At 50.7% G+C, this 20,829-nt stretch overlaps 1 protein-coding gene across 5 annotated transcripts in view; it reads right to left on the bottom strand.

The window, feature by feature from the left end:
• Positions 1–20,829, bottom strand: part of DPYSL5 (dihydropyrimidinase like 5) — a 531,970-nt gene that overhangs the window by 297,732 nt on the left and 213,409 nt on the right. For 4 of the 5 annotated variants that reach the window (XM_069605551.1, XM_069605549.1, XM_069605550.1 and 1 more), the window contains one exon: positions 7,383–7,647. In XM_069605551.1, coding sequence (XP_069461652.1) covers positions 7,383–7,643 — 261 coding nt within the window. In that variant the 5' untranslated portion in view covers positions 7,644–7,647. Of the gene's footprint in view, positions 1–7,382; positions 7,648–10,214; positions 10,236–20,829 lie in introns of those variants that run through there. The other variant, XM_069605552.1, reaches the window with a different exon arrangement.

Consider the following 20,829-nt stretch of genomic DNA (forward strand, 5'->3'; position numbering starts at 1 on the left):
AGTTATGATATGATAAGTTATTTATAACATGCTTAATACCCAGAGGTTTCTAAACGCGGACCCGGGGATCGAACCTGTGTTGCTCTGTGTCATCTTGCTTCCAAGGCGAGCACTTTGCCCCTGAGCTATCCCCCGGGGCATGGTGTTGGTCGTACTGCTAAGGGATTTCGTTGTACCCATAGAAGGGGCGAGAGCAGGGAAGAAGGGACGCAGCAGCGCTAACTAGTGATCAACCGGTGGATGGCATTTGCTGATGTCTGGGAGAGATCTCCTGACTTTCTTCTGGCTGGGTGAAATGTTGTTGCCTGTGTGGAATTGGCGCGAGAGTGGAATTGTCAGTTTCTCCCTTGAATTCTCTTCTGCCGGTAATGGGGCCAATGAGGTCTGAGTGTCTGTTCAGGGAGAGAAATGTGGGGACTTAGTTGGCCGAGTGTGCCCGCATTCTTCATCCTTTACCTTTCTTGGCAAGCAATAGCACACACAAAGTGGGGTGGCAGCAACTATTAATACAGTCTTAATCGCAAACCCAGCTTCGGGAAGTCACAGAGCGCTTTACAATCATAGGGGGGAAGAACACGGTGAGGATGCAGAGAAACAGGAAGCGATGGAGCTAACAACAGGGGAGGGGAAGGGTGAGCAATTTGGCAGCAAGGAATCTAAAGCAACCAGGGGACGAACAGTAGGGTGCAGATCACCCAGTTTTAGGTAGGGTGGGGAATTGAGGGTGTGTGGGCCCAGGTGTTAGAGAAGAGCTTTTCCTTGTAGAGAAGAGTCTTGGGTTCCTTTCTGAGCTGTTAATGTGAGGGTGTAAGTTTGATTTTGAGGCGGTTCCAGAGTCTTGGGGCGTAGACACAGAAGGTCTGTCTTCTGGTTCTTTCCATCCTGCACCAGCGATGTTCATGTCTTCACATGTCCTCACTTCTGGTGCATCGGAGGTCTCCAGAGATGCTGGGTTTCTCAGTGAGGTAGCTTGGAGACTTCAGGGTGACAGCCTTGTAGATGATGCAGAAAGATTGGAAGATGATACAGGCTTGCCACGAGAGCCAATTGAGCTTGATGAGGGTCGGGGTGATGTGGCCAAATTTGCAGCGTCCTTTGATGAGACGTACTGCAACATGCAGGACACATCTCAGGGGAGCCAGGGTAGTTGCTGGAAGGCCTTCCAAAAGGGTATTGCCACCCTCCAGGTGGGAGAGGACCAAGGCCTGGACAGCAGATCTGAAGCTGATTTATGAGATGAAAGGCTTGACTTTCCACGGGAGAGAAGGTTGGTACCAAACCGTTTGTGTCTTCCTTGCTATGCGAAGTTTGAAGGAGAAGTGTCTGTCGATATCGAACCCAAGAGACTTGGTGCAGGTGGGCAGATTGGATGTGAAGCCATCGAGGTTCATAGTAGAGAGCCAGGTCTGGATGCCAGGGTGTTCAGTGTCCAGGGTGTTCAGTGTTGTTGATAAGCAGTAGGAATTCAATCTTGGAGAGGATGAGTTTCAGGCAAGCACTGGACATCCATTACTGGATAAATGTGAGGCAGGGCTTGAGCCAGTGGATGTGTTCGATGGAGGATATCTTGTGGCAGAGCTGCGTGTCATCTGCGTATTGGTGGATGTGGATGGACCGAGGAAAGGGCCAAGTGGTTCTAAGTAAATATTGAAGATCACGGGAGAGAGGCTGGATCCTCGCAAGACTCCTCAGGTGATGGGTAGAGTTTGTGATCTGGAGGAATCTATTTGTACGAACTGGTGGCAATTAGCAAGGTAGGATTTGAACCAGCTGAGAACGATCTTGCTGATGATGATGATAGGTTATTTATAACGCGCTTAATACCCAGAGGTTTCTAAGCGCAGACCCGGGGATCGAACCTGTGGTGCTCCATGTCGTCTTGCTTCCAAGGCGAGCACGTTGCCCCTGAGCTATCCTCGCGAGACAATCCTCCTGATCCCCATGCAGTGATGTATAATGTCAGTGTTTGGTGGTCTACAGTCTCAAATGCTGCTGAGATGTCAAAAAGAACAAGGAGGCACTATACCCCACTAAGCTTAGAACCTGAGGAGGTTCCTGGAAGAAAAGATACATCAACCAAAAAAAAAGACCAAAAAAAAAAGAAAAAATAGCGTCCACAGCTCTTGGGTTCATGGGGCCAGCCACTTTTTCCCAGGGAAACCATATAGCTTCCAATCGACCAATCATAACTCTGATAGTGTTTCAGCAAGACTTGCGAAGCCTCTTGCGGCTTTATGCAGGTTTCTATCAATAACTCTTGCTGAGGATCACTCTGTGCTACAGAAATATGTAGCAAATTCTCTAAGTGTGTGATCATTTGTGTGGAAAGGCAACACTTATGCCGTGTACTTGAGGAGAAGAGGCCGACACATGGGGCCCGTTAAGTGTGCATGATTGATGCGCCTTCATCATTTCCAGGTTTTGTGGAACTGCTGTGGCCGTAGGGAAATCAGCCACCGCGGCAGATGTCACAGTGAAGTGATGGCGCACAACGCCGGGATTCACAGAAGAACTATTAGAAAAAATTAGAAAAATGTTGATGTTGCGGTTTTCAAAATCCTTTCCTTATGAGGTTTCTCAACTTCATTTTGGAGTATGCAAACCTTTTGCGCCCACAAATGGACCCCCATTGGCTGAAATGTTTGTGGTCTGCTACAAAAAATCACCAATAACCTATTAATAAGGTTTTTGACCATTAATGAATCCCACATGATCGCGCAACCCATAAGCGTCCAGTCCGTGAAATACAAGACAGGACCCTTCGCTGAGGCTTCCATACATAACCTAAGTTATGTTATGTTAATACGATTTGATACTGTGTCCATCTCTACTGCAGTGGTTCTACATCACCGAGGCTTGTCTGGATATTGGCGTATTGTGCCCCCGCCTGGGGGTAAACCCCACTGAGGTCTATGGCCGAAATGAAAAGGGGAAAAGGTCAGAGGATCAGAGAAGCAGGACTAGGATAGAAAGGAACAGAGAAACAACTGGAAAGGTACAGGAGGGCAGAGGAGGGGGCTGTATGGTTGTGGTGGGGGCATGTGTAATCACAGGTAGTGGATCAAAGAAACATTGATAGGGAAAGAGGGGATAAACCCGCCCATAATGTCAACCAATTTTGAACGAGGATAGTTAGGAGCACGTTGATTGGGTTTGGGTCTATTTGACCTAAAACATTTGACCTAATCACATTTGATCGAATTTATTTGACCTTTTTTCAGTCTAAAATGTGGGGGGAGACCCCGCAACCCTAAATTTGACTGACAAAAAGGTTAAAAAAATGCAATCAAATGTTTTAGGTCACATGTTTTAGGTCAATTATGCTAATACCCGTTGATTGCATGGTATTACAATTAGTCCGCAAGTGGTTGTGCGATGGACTGTAGCGGTGCTCAAGCGTGCACTTGGATCGTTGATTGGAGGCTTTGATATTTAGTTAACCTCTAGTTTTGTGTACGATATTTGTAGTAAGGTAACGGACGGGCCTGTGGGAAATGACATTTGGGAATAAAACATTAACGACAACAGAGGGAAATTGATATATGTGAGGGGGATCTTGGGGGCAGCTAATGTAAAGCCAAAGACTAAACAAAGAGCCTCATTACAAGCTTGGCGGTGCGGAAAAAAAGTTACTGACCCTTTTTGGGGCGGTAACAGAATTACCTCAGTTTTCCCTGCACTGCCAAATTATTGGTTATGGCGGGTTTACCACAAGCGGAATTACTGCGTGGTAAATGTGACGATATATGGAGGACAAGTGACGGTTTAACGTTCAGCTTGTTGCTGGCGGTAAATCCTCCACTTCTACCTCCAAAAATCTGAAGATTTACTGCCCTGTAATTCTGCCAGCGGCAAAACTGCACAAAAATCCTATGGACTACAAAAATGGGGAATTACCACCACTTGTAACGCCACAGTTCCAAGTGGCAGTAACAGTAGTTTGGCGGTATTTCAGCAGATTTACCACCGAAATTCCACCAAACTCGTAATGGGGCCAGAGCCTCTACAATAGCTAGAGCAGTGGGCAGACTGCAGGGGCCCAACAGGATGTTTCTATTGTCAGCACCAATTAATCTGTGTAAGCAGAGGTTGCATCTGTTCCCTTTTTATTTCCTAGCACCTTGAGATATTTTGCAAATGGCACTTTACAAATCAATATTAAATAAAAATGTACAAAATATGCAAATAAAAAATACATATAAAATGATGCACTCCACTAGTGCACCGACAGTGCACCATGGCACTTTGCTGCAACTATTTGGACACTCTGGAATTTGTTGAATATTTACGTATTTTGTTTAATATCTGCCAATGACTGGCATTCTGGGGCTATACAAAAGCCATGAGTAAAATAGTCTACTATCTAATGCTTCTTTTAACAGAATCATTAGGGGTGTTGCTAGGTCTGGAAAAGATCAGGGGCTAAGCTGATGTCGGGACTCGGGGCTCGGTAGTCTTTTAAGTGTGGCCCCTGAGCTTCTATCCAGGGCTACAACCTAAACACCCGGGGCTACAGCCGCCTTGCCCCCAGCTCGCGACACCTCTGAGATTCGGCGTCTGTGTCGGTTAAACGCTGCGCACCAGTTCGGTGTTGCGCCACTAGTTCTTAAGTGCACCGACTTCTATCCATTCCCACATTTCTGTCGAGGTCTGTGCAAAGGACACTGGGAGCCGTTTCAGAGCTATGGAAAGTGGGAAGGTTCATAGCTAGTCTAAAAACAAAATGGAGGTGGGGAGAGACCAAAAGCACATACAATAAAATAGCCAAAGGCTTTGCCTTATATATGGTAGAAAGGCTTTGGGCCTGATTCACAGAAGCGTCTTATAATGGCGTTTTATATTGACGCAATCCCATAGGAAAACGCTCTGCGAATCGCGCCCTTTGTGTGTTCAGGATGAAGAATCGTCCGCATTTCTCAAGTTTCCCTTTGTCTTGTGTCAGTAGATCATTCACTCCTGATTTTATTGTTTTTATGCCGATACATGTAGTTTTTCTTGTTACATTGTAATTGCATGGCTATAAGCAGGGCTTTAAGTGAGCTGGGTCTAGCAGGAGTGGCGCCCCAATAGTCACCGAAAACTGCTCCCATGGCGCTCTCAGGCTCCCACTAATAACAATCAGACACCATTTTTCTTGTGCGTTTCAAGGATGGAAAGCGCACTCCAAGAGAGGGCCTTGTTGGGAATTGCCACGGCCAAAGATCGATTTTCAAGCTGTGAAAGGAACTCGTTTAGTGAAACGAGAAATGACCCTTTGTTGAAGCAGGCCAGGCTAAGCTTCATACCTGAAAACTAAGCCTGTCCACATGAGTATGTAGTTTGTGGTTGCAGACATGTTACTGTTAGGGAAAGTGTTGTGGCACATGAAATGAACACCACGCTAAGTGTATAGTATGCGCTCAGAAGGGCTGCACTCTTGAACCCTATCGCAGACATATTTATCACCTGTAGTCATTCTTACCTTCCCAAAATGCTCCTTAATTTTATGCAAAGCAGCCAGGAACACACATTGGTGATATTTGCTCCCTCCTTTTTCATACATGCGATGTATTTACAGAATGAGGGTAATTTACTCACTGTACTTGATATATGTATTTTGGTATAAAATTTAAATAAATATATAGATATTTTAATTATGCAGCAGGTGCTTTAGCACTCTGGACTATCTTGCTGGGCATGGGAACTGCAGTGGGTACAATAGACGCCGTGCAGTGCCATGCCAGCATTGACATCTGCATTCACGCACATCCAGTATTGCTGTAATCTGGGCCGGTGATGTCAGACTGACACATTGCTGGCCTGCATTCAAGGCACGGGGAGGGTAACGTCGGGAAAGTATTGAGAAGGACTCAGGTCCCACAGAAGCCTTCAGCATACCGCTGGCGACAAGCTGTAGACCACTGCAAGTGAGTGCACGGTGGCAGCGCTCTTTAAGGGCTCCCCCCTAGGGTGACCGGACGTCCCGGATTTCCCGGGACAGTCCCAGGAAATGGCCCTCCCTCCTGGGGTCCCGGGATGTTTTAATTTTAGAAACCCTGTCCCGAGATTGGAAGGGTGGGTGGCTACGGTCCCGCCGGGACCCGATTTTGAAATTCTGAAATCGGGCCAGTCGTGACTATTCCTGCGTGTGACTGAGGGGCGGGAATGCTTTTCACTCCCCCATTTCCTCCCACTTCCCCTCCCGGGCCGCTCTCCTGAAATGAGGAGTGTGCCTGTGAGCAAACCCCCCCCCCTGCAACAGATCAGCGACATAGAAGTAGGACTGCCGTTTTATTGTGTTTACTTTAGTCCTACTTCTATGTCTACGGTATGTCCCGGCTTTAAATCTGGTCACCCTAGCTCCCCCGGCTTTGTTATGTTTCTTAGGACTTATCTAAGAGGAGAACAAGTGAAGCAAAGGCACAAGGGAGGGTGGAGGAGGGTAGAAGAGGGGCTCAGAACAATCACGATGGAATGCAGCACAATGTATCAAGCAACAGCTAGGCGGACAAACAATGCCACCCTTACTTCTACAGCCACTCGCTTCTACAAAATGGCTGCCGACCGCTGGCATAGAGCAGAGCTCTCAGCAGGCTGCACTGACTAAGCATCAGAGAGCAGCCCTTTCACAGCAGGGCTTTTCTAAATGCGCAGCTGCGCAAGGTCCGGCAGAGAGCAAAGAACTCTCTAGGCAGACCTAGCACAAACTACAGGTTAGGAGAAGGATAAACGGTGGTGACGCGGAACCCAAGAAATGAAGCTTTAAGGATCTCTGGCAGATTGATTATGTGCAATAATAATTTGGCCGTTGCGCACCCAACATGAAACCAAACCCTACACAATCATACGTCACCACCACATGACGGCTACCAACCGAAAACACACCAACGCTCAGTGACCGGTTTCTCCGCACTGAAGCTGCCAACAGCACATCAAAGCTCCTGCGCTCTTCTCTCTCTCAACCCTACTAACGGTTCTATGTCATTTCATCAACGGGTGCAATTTTGATGTTTTGTTTTACGAGTATGTTTTACCGAAAAAAGCTCATCTAAATTGATTAATTTTTATTTTGGGGGAGTTCCTCCAAACACCCATCCCCTATTGTTCTTTTACCTATTCCCGACCCCCCACCCCGTATATATTCTTTTCCAACCCCCCTATATATTTCAAACCATCAAAATTGCACCTGTCGATGAAAGAACATTATACCCTACTAACAACCCCCCCAAACCCTCCTTCCATTGCAGATCCGTCAGAGCGCCAAGAGACCACGCACGTGGCAACAGGGCCCGGTACAAGACCCATTAACATTAACCTCACCTGGAAGAAATGACCAACAGCTGTAGGCATGGCCCATGACCCCCGCGGCCCCGCCCCGAAGGAGCATTGCTAGAGGAAAGTACCTTGGTTCCGTTGTAGAAGTCGTCCATGCAGGTGGCGTTCATGAAGACCTGGTGGAAGTGGGTGCTGGTGTCGATGCCGCCCGGGATCACCAGCTTGCCCGTGGCGTCGATGACCTTGGCCCCGCCCGGGATCATGAGCTCCCGCCCCACCTGCTGGATGATGCCATTCTCGATGTAGACGTCGGCCTCGTGGGTGCAGTCGTCGTTCACCACCTTGCCGCCCTTGATGAGGATCCGCACGCTGGCCGAGTTGGCGGTCATGGCTCTGTGGAACCAAAGTCAGCATGGGTTACTCAAGGGTGCCGGGCATGACCTCTGATTGGCTGATCATAAAAACAGAGGCAATTCAGTAACAATAAATGATCACACAGGTCCATTTCACATGATTGTGACCAATCTCAGGAGGATAGCACAGGGGCAATGCGCTCGCCTTGGAAGCAAGACGACATGAAGCAACACAGGTTCGATCTCTGCTTCTGTGCTTAGAAACCTCTAGGTATTAAGCGCATTGTAAATAACCAATTACAATTTCATCAATTAGTGGCACGTGTAAGGCAAACTCTATCTACCGGGACATGGTCACTGTGGCAACGGCTGGTTATTCTTAAATTACAGATGTGTTCCCTTTTCCCCTCCCTGTTATTTATTTGCCAGCTGTTGTCATGTGTAGTAAAGGTAAACATTCCATACCATGGCTAGCCCTCTGCATCCTTCAAAAGGACACACACAGCATGGCATGCTGGGAGTGCATTGCCAATGAGTCAGTAGAGGGCACACACACGCCATGCCCATCTCCCACTGGTCAGGCCAACTGCGAAAACCTGACATGCCCATCGCTTCACAGAAGGCAGGCGGGCCCAGCCTCTGGTGAAGAGCAGCAGCTGAAAAGCCTGCTCAAAAACCACATCTATTGGCTATATCAGGGGTCTGCAGCCTTGGGCTCTCCAGATGTTTTGGACTGTGATTCCCAGGATGTCTCCGCGTTGATTGTTCTCGGTAGGGCTGATGGGCGATGTAGTCTGGAGAGCCAACGGCTGCAGACCCCGGGGCTAAAGCAATGCGCCCCCCGACGCCCTTGCTGTTACACACCACCGCGCCCCTCGACTCTCCATAACATTGCGCTCTTTGCATCATTAGTGGCACTGTGCCACTGTGCTGCCCATGGGCCATGGGACTGCATTCCCGGATCCCCTGCCAGGCCAGTGGACCCCCCATCCATGGGGACTTTGCTGAAGATTGGGTGGGCAGCCGGGTTACCAGTAGTAGCTCACCGATGCCGTGTAGCGCCTGAGACCTAAGGCTCTGCAGGGAGCGTGGCCCGGATGGTGGGCTACATATAGCACTAAACATATTGACGGCTACATCCCCCCCCCCCGTTTGCACATTTGCACATGCTCCCAGTGTGGCATGATTGCAGTGTGGACATTACACAGCTGGGGCTGGGGCTGGGGGGGGGGCATAGAAACGTTGAATATGGAGTATTAAGTATTCACTCATTCTTGGACCTGCACCCATTTGCACCAACTAGCGCATCGCTCATTTGCACACATGTTGAACCCACCAACACGGTACCCTGTCTCACCGGTACCGTATCTCCCTGTTACCGTATCTCCCCGGTACCGTATCTCGCCGGTACCCTATCTCCCCAGTACCCTGTCTCACCGGTGCCGTATCTCCCAGGTACCCTATCTCCCCGCCACCCTGTCTCCCCGCTACCGTATCTCCCCGTACCCTATCTCCCCAGTACCCTGTCTCCCCGCTACAGTATCTCCCTGGTACCCTATCTCCCCGGTACCCTGTCTCCCCGCTACCGTATCTCGCCGGTACCCTATCTCCCCGGTACCGTATCTCCCCGGTACCCTGTCTCCCCAGTACCCTATCTCCCCGGTACCCTGTCTCCCCAGTACCCTGTCTCCTCGGTACCTTATCTCGCCGGAACCCCATCTCCCCGGTAGCGTATCTCCCCGGTACCGTATCTCCCCGGTAGCGTATCTCCCTGGTACCCTATCTCCCCGGTACCGTATCTCCCCGGTACCCTGTCTCCCCAGTACCCTGTCTCCCCGGTACCGTATCTCCCCGGTACCGTATCTCGCCGGAACCCTATCTCCCCAGTAGCGTATCTCCCCGGTAGCGTATCTCCCGGCCTCTCGGGTACACGCTGAAGGAGTTCTTACATGTGGGTAACAGGCGGCTCTGAACTATTTCAGGACGTTATCGTCCTTTGTGCTATTGTGCAATATTGTGACATTGATCGCGAGGATCTTCTATTCCATGTTATGATCTCATGCTGTGAGCTGTTGTTGATGTTGTTTGAAATGTGTATATGTGTTGTTGTTTTGTGTAGATGAATGTGTGGGTCCTTCAAAGTGGGGACTAATTAGCTACCAGACTGGGCCCCAGCTACAAAGGAGAAGGCGATCAAGGAAAGCAAATGAAGGACTGTTCTAGACTCTATACTATGCAAACAGTCCCGCTGACTGCCAGGCTCAGCCAGGCCTCCATCTGCCGACACTGCCTGCCTGGACCGCCCCCCCCCCCTCCCCCACCCGCCGCTGGACCGGGAGTGTGTCTGGGGGGCGATGGAAGCAGGTGGGGGCACTGGCGCGGAATCTAGCCCGCTTTCACAGAGATCAGATGGGGTGCCAAGGGAGCCTTGCGCGCAAGTAGACGCCCCCCTCCCCCTCAGACCCACCCGCTCACAGACCTTCCAGGGCAGGCGTGCCCAGGGCCAGCCGCGCACTGGCTAGACTCGGGATGCAGCGACCCTCTATCCGCTAGAGGGCACTATCGGAGGATATTAAATCATCCCAGAGGGGTAGGGCAAGTACTTACCGTTTTGATAGGCATTTAGCTGAAAAAAGCCCCCGACCGCCGCGCCATGGATGTGTCAAACACTTTGGTTTCACTGAGAAAGGTTCAGACGTTTAAGGAGCGGCGCAATCATCGTCCTGTCGCATAGCTCTGATGTGAAGCGCCCTGATGCCCGACGGCTTTGGCGCTTTTAAACTAAATTAATAAAAAAAAAAAATAACCGCGCCGCCACGATCACAAGAAAGCACGTCCCGTGAAAGATCACGCGTGGGCAAGACGCCCAGGTTTCTCCCCACCTTGGCGCGGGGGGGCTGGCAAGGGTCAGTCAAGAGGTGGTCGTGTCTGCCAACCTGCCCCCTCTCATTGGCTTCCAGTCCATTGGATGCAGAGGCGACGAGTCTCCGAAAGCCTTGGGCTGCACGCAGACACTGGAGGGCAGAGGCGCGAGGGCGGCGCCAGGCAGGTCCTCCGTCCCATTGTGGGCATGGCAGGGGCACCCGTGGGCGGGTGGTACGGGAGTGATATGCGCACGTGTGTCATGAAGTCCTTATTAGGAACACCCCAGGCTGTGAACAGGGCAGCGTTAGTAGCGTGGTGGGGGCCTGGGGTGGGGTGAGTGCCCATTGGCACCTCGAGTTTATTTAGGCTTGTCGCATCCGGACACTAGGGGGCTCTGACGTCACTTTACAGCACCCATTTCTTGTGCATACAACTCCTTTATTTATCACGTCTGAGGCTGACGGGCGTGATACCAGCTGGGAGAGGGGATACCAGATCATGGGCAAGATATAAGCTAGCATACGTCATACCATCTGCTGGGTGTGATACCCGCTTATAACGGGAATCCATCAGGTGGTGGGGGTGATACCAGCTGATAGACGGGATATGAGCTGGTGGGCGTGATACATGGCGTTGGATATGCTACATGGGGAGGGGCAGGGTATAAGCGGATGGGCATGGTGTAAGCTGATGGGCAGGGTCTAAGAGGATGGGCATGGTATAAGAGGATGTGCATGGTCTAAGCCGATGGGCATGGTATAAGAGGATGGGCAGGGTCTAAGAGGATGGGCATGGTGTAAGCTGATGGGCATGGTATAAGAGGATGGGCATGGTATAAGCGGATGGGCATGGTATAAGCCGATGGGCATGGTGTAAGCTGATGGGCATGGTATAAGCTGATGGGCATTGTGTAAGCTGATGGGCATGGTATAAGAGGATGGGCATGGTATAAGAGGATGTGCATGGTCTAAGCCGATGGGCATGTTATAAGAGGATGGGCAGGGTCTAAGAGGATGGGCATGGTGTAAGCTGATGGGCATGGTATAAGCTGATGGGCATGGTGTAAGCTGATGGGCATGGTCTAAGAGGATGGGCATGGTATAAGCGGATGGGCATGGTATAAGCGGATGGGCATGGTGTAAACTGATGGGCATGGTATAAGAGGATGGGCATGGTATAAGAGGATGTGCATGGTCTAAGCCGATGGGCATGGTATAAGCCGATAGGCATGGTATAAGCGGATGGGCAGGGTATAAGCGGATGGGCATGGTCTAAGAGGATGGGCAGGGTCTAAGAGGATGGGCATGGTGTAAGCTGATGGGCATGGTATAAGCTGATGGGCATGGTCTAAGAGGATGGGCATGGTCTAAGCCGATGGGCATGGTGTAAGCTGATGGGCATGGTATAAGCCGATGGGCATGGTATAAGCCGATGGGCAGGGTATAAGCAGATGGGCATGGTGTAAGCTGATGGGCATGGTATAAGAGGATGGGCATGGTCTAAGCCGATGGGCATGGTGTAAGCCGATGGGCATGGTATAAGCCGATGGGCATGGTATAAGAGGATGGGCATGGTGTAAGCTGATGGGCATGGTCTAAGCGGGCATGGTATAAGCCGATGGGCATGGTGTAAGCTGATGGGCATGGTATAAGAGGATGGGCATGGTATAAGAGGATGGGCATGGTATAAGAGGATGGGCATGGTCTAAGCCGATGGGCATGGTATAAGCCGATGGGCATGGTGTAAGCTGATGGGCATGGTATAAGCAGATGGGCATGGTGTAAGCTGATGGGCATGGTGTAAGATGATGGGCATGGTATAAGAGGATGGGCATGGTCTAAGCCGATGGGCATGGTATAAGCCGATGGGCATGGTGTAAGCTGATGGGCATGGTATAAGAGGATGGGCATGGTCTAAGCCGATGGGCATGGTATAAGCCGATGGGCATGGTGTAAGCTGATGGGCATGGTGTAAGAGGATGGGCATGGTGTAAGCCGATGGGCATGGTGTAAGCCAATGGGCATGGTGTAAGCTGATGGGCATGGTCTAAGCGGGCATGGTATAAGCCGATGGGCATGGTGTAAGCTGATGGGCATGGTATAAGAGGATGGGCATGGTGTAAGCTGATGGGCATGGTATAAGAGGATGGGCATGGTATAAGAGGATGGGCATGGTCTAAGCCGATGGGCATGGTATAAGCCGATGGGCATGGTATAAGCAGATGGGCATGGTGTAAGCTGATGGGCATGGTATAAGAGGATGGGCATGGTATACGCGGATGGGCATGGTATAAGCGGATGGGCATGGTGTAAGCTGATGGGCATGGTATGAGAGGATGGGCATGTATAAGAGGATGGGCATGGTATAAGAGGATGTGCATGGTCTAAGCCGATGGGCATGGTGTAAGCCGATGGGCATGGTATAAGCCGATGGGCAGGGTATAAGCGGATGGGCATGGTGTAAGCTGATGGGCATGGTCTAAGCGGGCATGGTATAAGCCGATGGGCATGGTGTAAGCTGATGGGCATGGTATAAGAGGATGGGCATGGTGTAAGCTGATGGGCATGGTCTAAGCCGATGGGCATGGTATAAGCCGATGGGCGTGGTGTAAGCTGATGGGCATTGTATAGCGTATCTCCCCGGCCTCTCGGGTACACGCTGAAGGAGTTCTTACATGTGGGTAACAGGCGGCTCTGAACTATTTCAGGACGTTATCGTACTTTGTGCTATTGCGCAATATTGTGACATTGATCGCGAGGATCTTCTATTCCATGTTATGATCTCATGCTGTGAGCTGTTGTTGATGTTGTTTGAAATGTGTATATGTGTTGTTGTTTTGTGTAGATGAATGTGTGGGTCCTTCAAAGTGGGGACTAATTAGCTACCAGACTGGGCCCCAGCTACAAAGGAGAAGGCGATCATGGTCTAAGAGGATGGGCATGGTATAAGAGGATGGGCATGGTATAAGCTGATGGACATGGTGTAAGAGGATGGGCATGGTATAAGCCGATGGGCATGGTGTAAGCTGATGGGCATGGTGTAAGCGGATGGGCATGGTGTAAGCTGATGGGCATTGTATAAGTGGATGGGCATGGTATAAGAGGATGGGCATGGTATAAGCCGATGGGCATGGTGTAAGCTGATGGACATGGTGTAAGCTGATGGGCATTGTATAAGTGGATGGGCATGGTATAAGAGGATGGGCATGGTATAAGCCGATGGGCATGGTGTAAGCTGATGGACATGGTGTAAGCTGATGGGCATTGTATAAGTGGATGGGCGTGGTATAAGCCGATGGGCATGGTGTAAACTGATGGGCATGGTATAAGCGGATGGGCATGGTATAAGAGGATGGGCATGGTATAAGCCGATGGGCATGGTGTAAGCTGATGGGCATGGTCTAAGAGGATGGGCAGGGTCTAAGAGGATGGGCATGTTGTAAGCTGATGGGCATGGTGTAAGCTGATGGCCATGGTATAAGGTGATGGGCATGGTCTAAGAGGATGGGCATGGTATACGCGGATGGGCATGGTATAAGGTGATGGGCATGGTATAAGAGGATGGGCATGGTATACGCGGATGGGCATGGTATACGCGGATGGGCAGGGTATAAGGTGATGGGCATGGTATACGCGGATGGGCATGGTATAAGAGGATGGGCATGGTATAAGGTGATGGGCATGGTATAAGAGGATGGGCATGGTATACGCGGATGGGCATGGTATACGCGGATGGGCATGGTATAAGCGGATGGGCATGGTATAAGGTGATGGGCATGGTATAAGAGGATGGGCATGGTATAAGGTGATGGGCATGGTATAAGAGGATGGGCATGGTATAAGGTGATGGCCATGGTATAAGCGGATGGGCATGGTATACGCGGATGGGCATGGTATAAGGTGATGGGCATGGTATAAGGTGATGGGCATGGTCTAAGCAGATGGGCATGGTATAAGAGGATGGGCATGGTATAAGGTGATGGCCATGGTATAAGCGGATGGGCATGGTATACGCGGATGGCCATGGTATAAGTGGATGGGCATTGTATAAGTGGATGGGCATGGTATACGAGGATGGGCATGTTGTAAGCTGATGGGCATGGTATAAGAGGATGGGCATGTTGTAAGCCGATGGGCATGGTGTAAGCTGATGGGCATGGTGTAAGCTGATGGGCATGGTATAAGAGGATGGGCATGTTGTAAGCTGATGGGCATGGTCTAAGAGGATGGCATGGTATAAGCGGATGGGCATGGTGTAAGAGGATGGGCATGGTATAAGCGGATGGGCATGGTATAAGCGGATGGGCATGGTGTAAGCTGATGGGCATGGTGTAAGAGGATGGCATGGTGTAAGCTGATGGGCATGGTATAAGCGGATGGACATGGTATAAGCGGATGGGCATGGTGTAAGCTGATGGGCATGGTATAAGCGGATGGGCATGGTATAAGCGGATGGGCATGGTGTAAGCTGATGGGCATGGTATAAGAGGATAGGCATGGTGTAAGCCGATGGGCATGGTGTAAGCGGATGGGCATGGTATAAGCTGATGGGCATGGTATAAGCTGATGGGCATGGTATAAGAGGATGGGCATGGTGTAAGCCGATGGGCATGGTGTAAGCGGATGGGCATGGTATAAGATGATGGGCATGGTGTAAGCTGATGGGCATGGTATAAGAGGATGGGCATGGTGTAAGCCGATGGGCATGGTGTAAGCGGATGGGCATGGTATAAGCTGATGGGCATGGTATAAGAGGATGGGCATGGTGTAAGCCGATGGGCATGGTGTAAGCGGATGGGCATGGTATAAGCTGATGGGCGTGGTATAAGAGGATGGGCATGGTATAAGCGGATGGGCATGGTCTAAGCGGGCATGGTATAAGCCGATGGGCATGGTGTAAGCTGATGGGCATGGTCTAAGAGGATGGGCATGGTATACGCGGATGGGCATGGTGTAAGCTGATGGGCATGGTCTAAGCGGGCATGGTATAAGCCGATGGGCATGGTGTAAGCCGATGGGCATGGTATAAGCGGATGGGCATGGTGTAAGCTGATGGGCATGGTATAAGCGGATGGGCATGGTATAAGCCGATGGGCATGGTGTAAGAGGATGGGCAGGGTCTAAGAGGATGGGCATGGTATAAGAGGATGGGCATGGTATAAGAGGATGGGCATGGTGTAAGCTGATGGGCATGGTGTAAGCGGATGGGCATGGTATAAGCTGATGGGCATGGTATAAGAGGATGGGCATGGTGTAAACTGATGGGCATGGTATAAGCGGATGGGCATGGTATAAGCCGATGGGCATGGTGTAAGCTGATGGGCATGGTCTAAGCGGATGGGCATGGTCTAAGAGGATGGGCATGGTATAAGCGGGCATGGTGTAAGCTGATGGGCATGGTCTAAGAGGATGGGCATGGTGTAAGCTGATGGGCATGGTATAAGCGGATGGGCATGGTCTAAGCGGATGGGCATGGTGTAAGCTGATGGGCATGGTATAAGCCGATGGGCATGGTCTAAGCGGGCATGGTGTAAGCTGATGGGCATGGTGTAAGCTGATGGGCATGGTATAAGAGGATGGGCATGGTGTAAGCTGATGGGCATGGACTAAGCGGGCATGGTATAAGCCGATGGGCATGGTGTCAGCTGATGGGCATGGTATAAGCGGATGGGCATAGTGTAAGCTGATGGGCATGGTGTAAGCTGATGGGCATGGTCTAAGTGGATGGGCATGGTGTAAGCCGATGGGCATGGTATAAGCCGATGGGCAGGGTATAAGCAGATGGGCATGGTGTAAGATGATGGGCATGGTATAAGCGGATGGGCATGGTCTAAGAGGATGGGCATGGTATATAAGCGGATGGGCATGGTCTAAGAGGATGGGCATGGTATAAGAGGATGGGCATGGTCTAAGAGGATGGGCATGGTGTAAGCTGATGGGCATGGTATAAGCCGATGGGCATGGTGTAAGCTGATGGGCATGGTGTAAGCTGATGGGCATGGTATACGCGGATGGGCATGGTGTAAGCTGATGGGCATGGTATAAGAGGATGGGCATGGTATAAGCGGGCATGGTGTAAGCTGATGGGCATGGTATACACGGATGGGCATGGTCTAAGAGGATGGGCATGGTGTAAGCTGATGGGCATGGTATAAGAGGATGGGCATGGTATAAGCGGATGGGCATGGTATAAGCGGATGGGCATGGTATAAGAGGATGGGCATGGTATACGTGGATGGGCATGGTGTAAGCTGATGGGCATGGTGTAAGCGGATGGGCATGGTCTAAGCCGATGGGCATTGTCTAAGAGGATGGACATGGTATAAGGTGATGGGCATGATATAAGAGGATGGGCATGGTATAAGCGGGCATGGTGTAAGCTGATGGGCATGGTATACGCGGATGGGCATGGTCTAAGAGGATGGGCATGGTATAAGGTGATGGGCATGGTATAAGAGGATGGGCATGGTATACGCGGATGGGCATGGTATAAGGTGATGGGCATGGTCTAAGAGGATGGGCATGGTATACGCGGATGGGCATGGTATAAGGTGATGGGCATGGTTTAAGGTGATGGGCATGGTCTAAGAGGATGGGCATGGTATACGCGGATGGGCATGGTATAAGAGGATGGGCATGGTATAAGAGGATGGGCATGGTATAAGGTGATGGCCATGGTATACGAGGGTGGGCATGGGATAAGGTGATGGGCATGGTATAAGCCGATGGGCATGGTATAAGAGGATGTGCATGGTATAAGCGGATGGGCATGGTATACGAGGGTGGGCATGGTATAAGGTGATGGGCATGGTATAAGCCGATGGGCATGGTATAAGGTGATGGGCATGGTATACGCAGATGGGCATGGTATAAGAGGACGGGCATGGTATAAGGTGATGGGCATGGTATAAGAGGATGGGCATGGTATAAGGTGATGGGCATGGTATAAGCGGATGGGCATGGTATACGCGGATGGGCATGGTATAAGGTGATGGGCATGGTATAAGCCGATGGGCATGGTATAAGAGGATGGGCATGGTATAAGGTGATGGGCATAGTATAAGCGGATGGGCATGGTATACGCGGATGGGCATGGTATAAGGTGATGGCCATGGTATAAGGTGATGGGCATGGTATAAGCCGATGGGCATGGTCTAAGAGGATGGGCATGGTATAAGAGGATGGGCATGGTATAAGGTGATGGGTATGGTATAAGAGGATGGGCATGGTATAAGGTGATGGGCATGGTATAAGCGGATGGGCATGGTATACGCGGATGGGCATGGTATAAGGTGATGGGCATGGTATAAGGTGATGGGCATGGTATAAGCCGATGGGCATGGTATAAGCGGATGGGCATGGTATAAGAGGATGGGCATGGTATAAGGTGATGGGCATGGTGTAAGCTGATGGGCATGGTCTAAGAGGATGGGCATGGTATAAGAGGATGGGCATGGTATAAGCGGATGGGCATGGTATAAGAGGATGGGCATGGTATAAGGTGATGGGCATGGTCTAAGAGGATGGGCCTGGTATAAGCCGATGGGCATGGTATAAGAGGATGGGCATGGTATAAGCGGATGGGCATGGTATAAGAGGATGGGCATGGTATAAGGTGATGGGCATGGTCTAAGAGGATGGGCATGGTATAAGCGGATGGGCATGGTATAAGGTGATGGCCATGGTATAAGCGGATGGGCATGGTATAAGGTGATGGGCATGGTATAAACCGATGGGCATGGTATAAGAGGATGGGCATGGTATAAGAGGATGGGCATGGTATAAGGTGATGGCCATGGTATACGAGGGTGGGCATGGTATAAGGTGATGGGCATGGTATAAACTGATGGCCATGGTATAAGAGGATGGGCATGGTATACGAGGGTGGGCATGGTATAAGGTGATGGGCATGGTATAAGCCGATGGGCATGGTATAAGGTGATGGGCATGGTATAAGCCGATGGGCATGGTATAAGAGGATGGGCATGGTATACGCGGATGGGCATGGTGTAAGGTGATGGGCATGGTATAAGCGGATGGGCATGGTATAAGGTGATGGGCATGGTATACGCGGATGGGCATGGTATAAGAGGACGGGCATGGTATAAGGTGATGGGCATGGTATAAGAGGATTGGCATGGTATAAGGTGATGGGCATGGTATAAGCGGATGGGCATGGTATACGCGGATGGGCATGGTATAAGGTGATGGGCATGGTATAAGGCGATGGGCATGGTATAAGAGGATGGGCATGGTATAAGGTGATGGGCATGGTATAAGGCGATGGGCATGGTATAAGAGGATGGGCATGGTATAAGGTGATGGGCATGGTATAAGAGGATGGGCATGGTATAAGAGGATGGGCATGGTATAAGGTGATGGCCATGGTATAAGCGGATGGGCATGGTATACGCGGATGGGCATGGTATAAGGTGATGGGCATGGTATAAGCCGATGGGCATGGTATAAGAGGATGGGCATGGTATAAGCCGATGGGCATGGTATAAGGTGATGGGCATGGTATAAGAGGATGGGCATGGTATAAGGTGATGGGCATGGTATAAGCCGATGGGCATGGTATAAGAGGATGGGCATGGTATAAGCGGATGGGCATGGTATAAGAGGATGGGCATGGTATAAGGTGATGGGCATGGTATAAGAGGATTGGCATGGTATAAGGTGATGGGCATGGTCTAAGAGGATGGGCATGGTATACGCGGATGGGCATGGTATAAGGTGATGGGCATGGTATAAGCTGATGGGCATGGTATAAGAGGATGGGCATGGTATAAGCGGATGGGCATTGTATAAGAGGATGGGCATGGTATAAGGTGATGAGCATGGTATAAGAGGATGGGCATGGTATAAGGTGATGGGCATGGTCTAAGAGGATGGGCATGGTATACGCGGATGGGCATGGTATAAGGTGATGGGCATGGTATAAGAGGATGGGCATGGTATAAGCGGATGGGAATGGTATAAGGTGATGGGCATGGTATACGCGGATGGGCATGGTATAAGGTGATGGGCATGGTATAAGACGATGGGCATGGTATAAGGTGATGGGCATGGTATAAGCCGATGGGCATGGTATAAGAGGATGGGTATGGTATAAGCGGATGGGCATGGTATAAGGTGATGGGCATGGTATAAGAGGATGGGCATGGTATAAGGTGAAGGGCATGGTATAAGAGGATTGGCATGGTATAAGGTGATGGGCATGGTCTAAGAGGATGGGCATGGTATACGCGGATGGGCATGGTATAAGGTGATGGGCATGGTATAAGCCGATGGGCATGGTATAAGAGGATGGGCATGGTATAAGCGGATGGGCATTGTATAAGAGGATGGGCATGGTATAAGGTGATGGGCATGGTATAAGAGGATGGGCATGGTATAAGGTGATGGGCATGGTCTAAGAGGATGGGCATGGTATACGCGGATGGGCATGGTATAAGGTGATGGGCATGGTATAAGAGGATGGGCATGGTATAAGAGGATGGGCATGGTGTAAGCGAATGGGCATGGTATAAGCGGATGGGCATGGTATAAGGTGATGGGCATGGTATAAGACGATGGGCATGGTATAAGGTGATGGGCATGGTATAAGACGATGGGCATGGTATAAGAGGATGGGCATGGTATAAGCGGATGGGCATGGCATAACCTGATTGACATGATATACAGTGGTGGGCGTGACTAGAGGCGCTGATGGACATGGACCCTACCACTGGAAAATGGGGCCGTTAAGGTGGTCCCACAATGAAAGGCAGACAGGTTGGAAGGACTTCCTTAATGGCAGTTCATGGAAACGCGTTTCCCAGTAAGTTGCCGGAGATTTCCAATACTTCTTCAGGAGTTTCCAAGGCCAGCACCATAGTTGAGCCCTAATGTAGGGTTTTTAATGGTGGGGTGGTGATTGGGCATGGAGTCTGACGAGAATGATCTCAGAGCATAGACAAGTCTTGCTGACTTTGGCCCCGGGCATGGGCGGGCCTCCACACTGTCCATGGCTAGGCGGGCAGAGATGGGTGGCGGCCTGGAGGAGTGAAGCCAGTGGAGGGCGGCACCTGGCCCCCTGGGGTGGGGGAGGCTCTGGGACTGGAGAGTCCATCTGCAGTGTCGTTCTGTTCACCTAGGAGTCTGTTTGTGGATACGCTCCTTGGGCTTGGGTACAGAGCCCAGAGTGGTGCACCGCGGCCTTTGCGTAGGGGGTCCTGGGGACGGGCGCAGAGTATTTTAGAGCTCGCTGGAGCCTTCACTTGGACCCTTGTGGTGAGCGATTTCTTTAGCTGGTAATCACACGTTGCCACACGCAGGTCCCAGCTTGAGTGCGGGGGCAGTGGGTTAGCGTTGGA

This window comes from Ambystoma mexicanum, chromosome 4p, assembly GCF_040938575.1.
Source record: "Ambystoma mexicanum isolate Mex_15411 chromosome 4p, UKY_AmexF1_1, whole genome shotgun sequence".
In the NCBI taxonomy this organism is placed as follows: Eukaryota; Metazoa; Chordata; class Amphibia; order Caudata; family Ambystomatidae; genus Ambystoma; species Ambystoma mexicanum.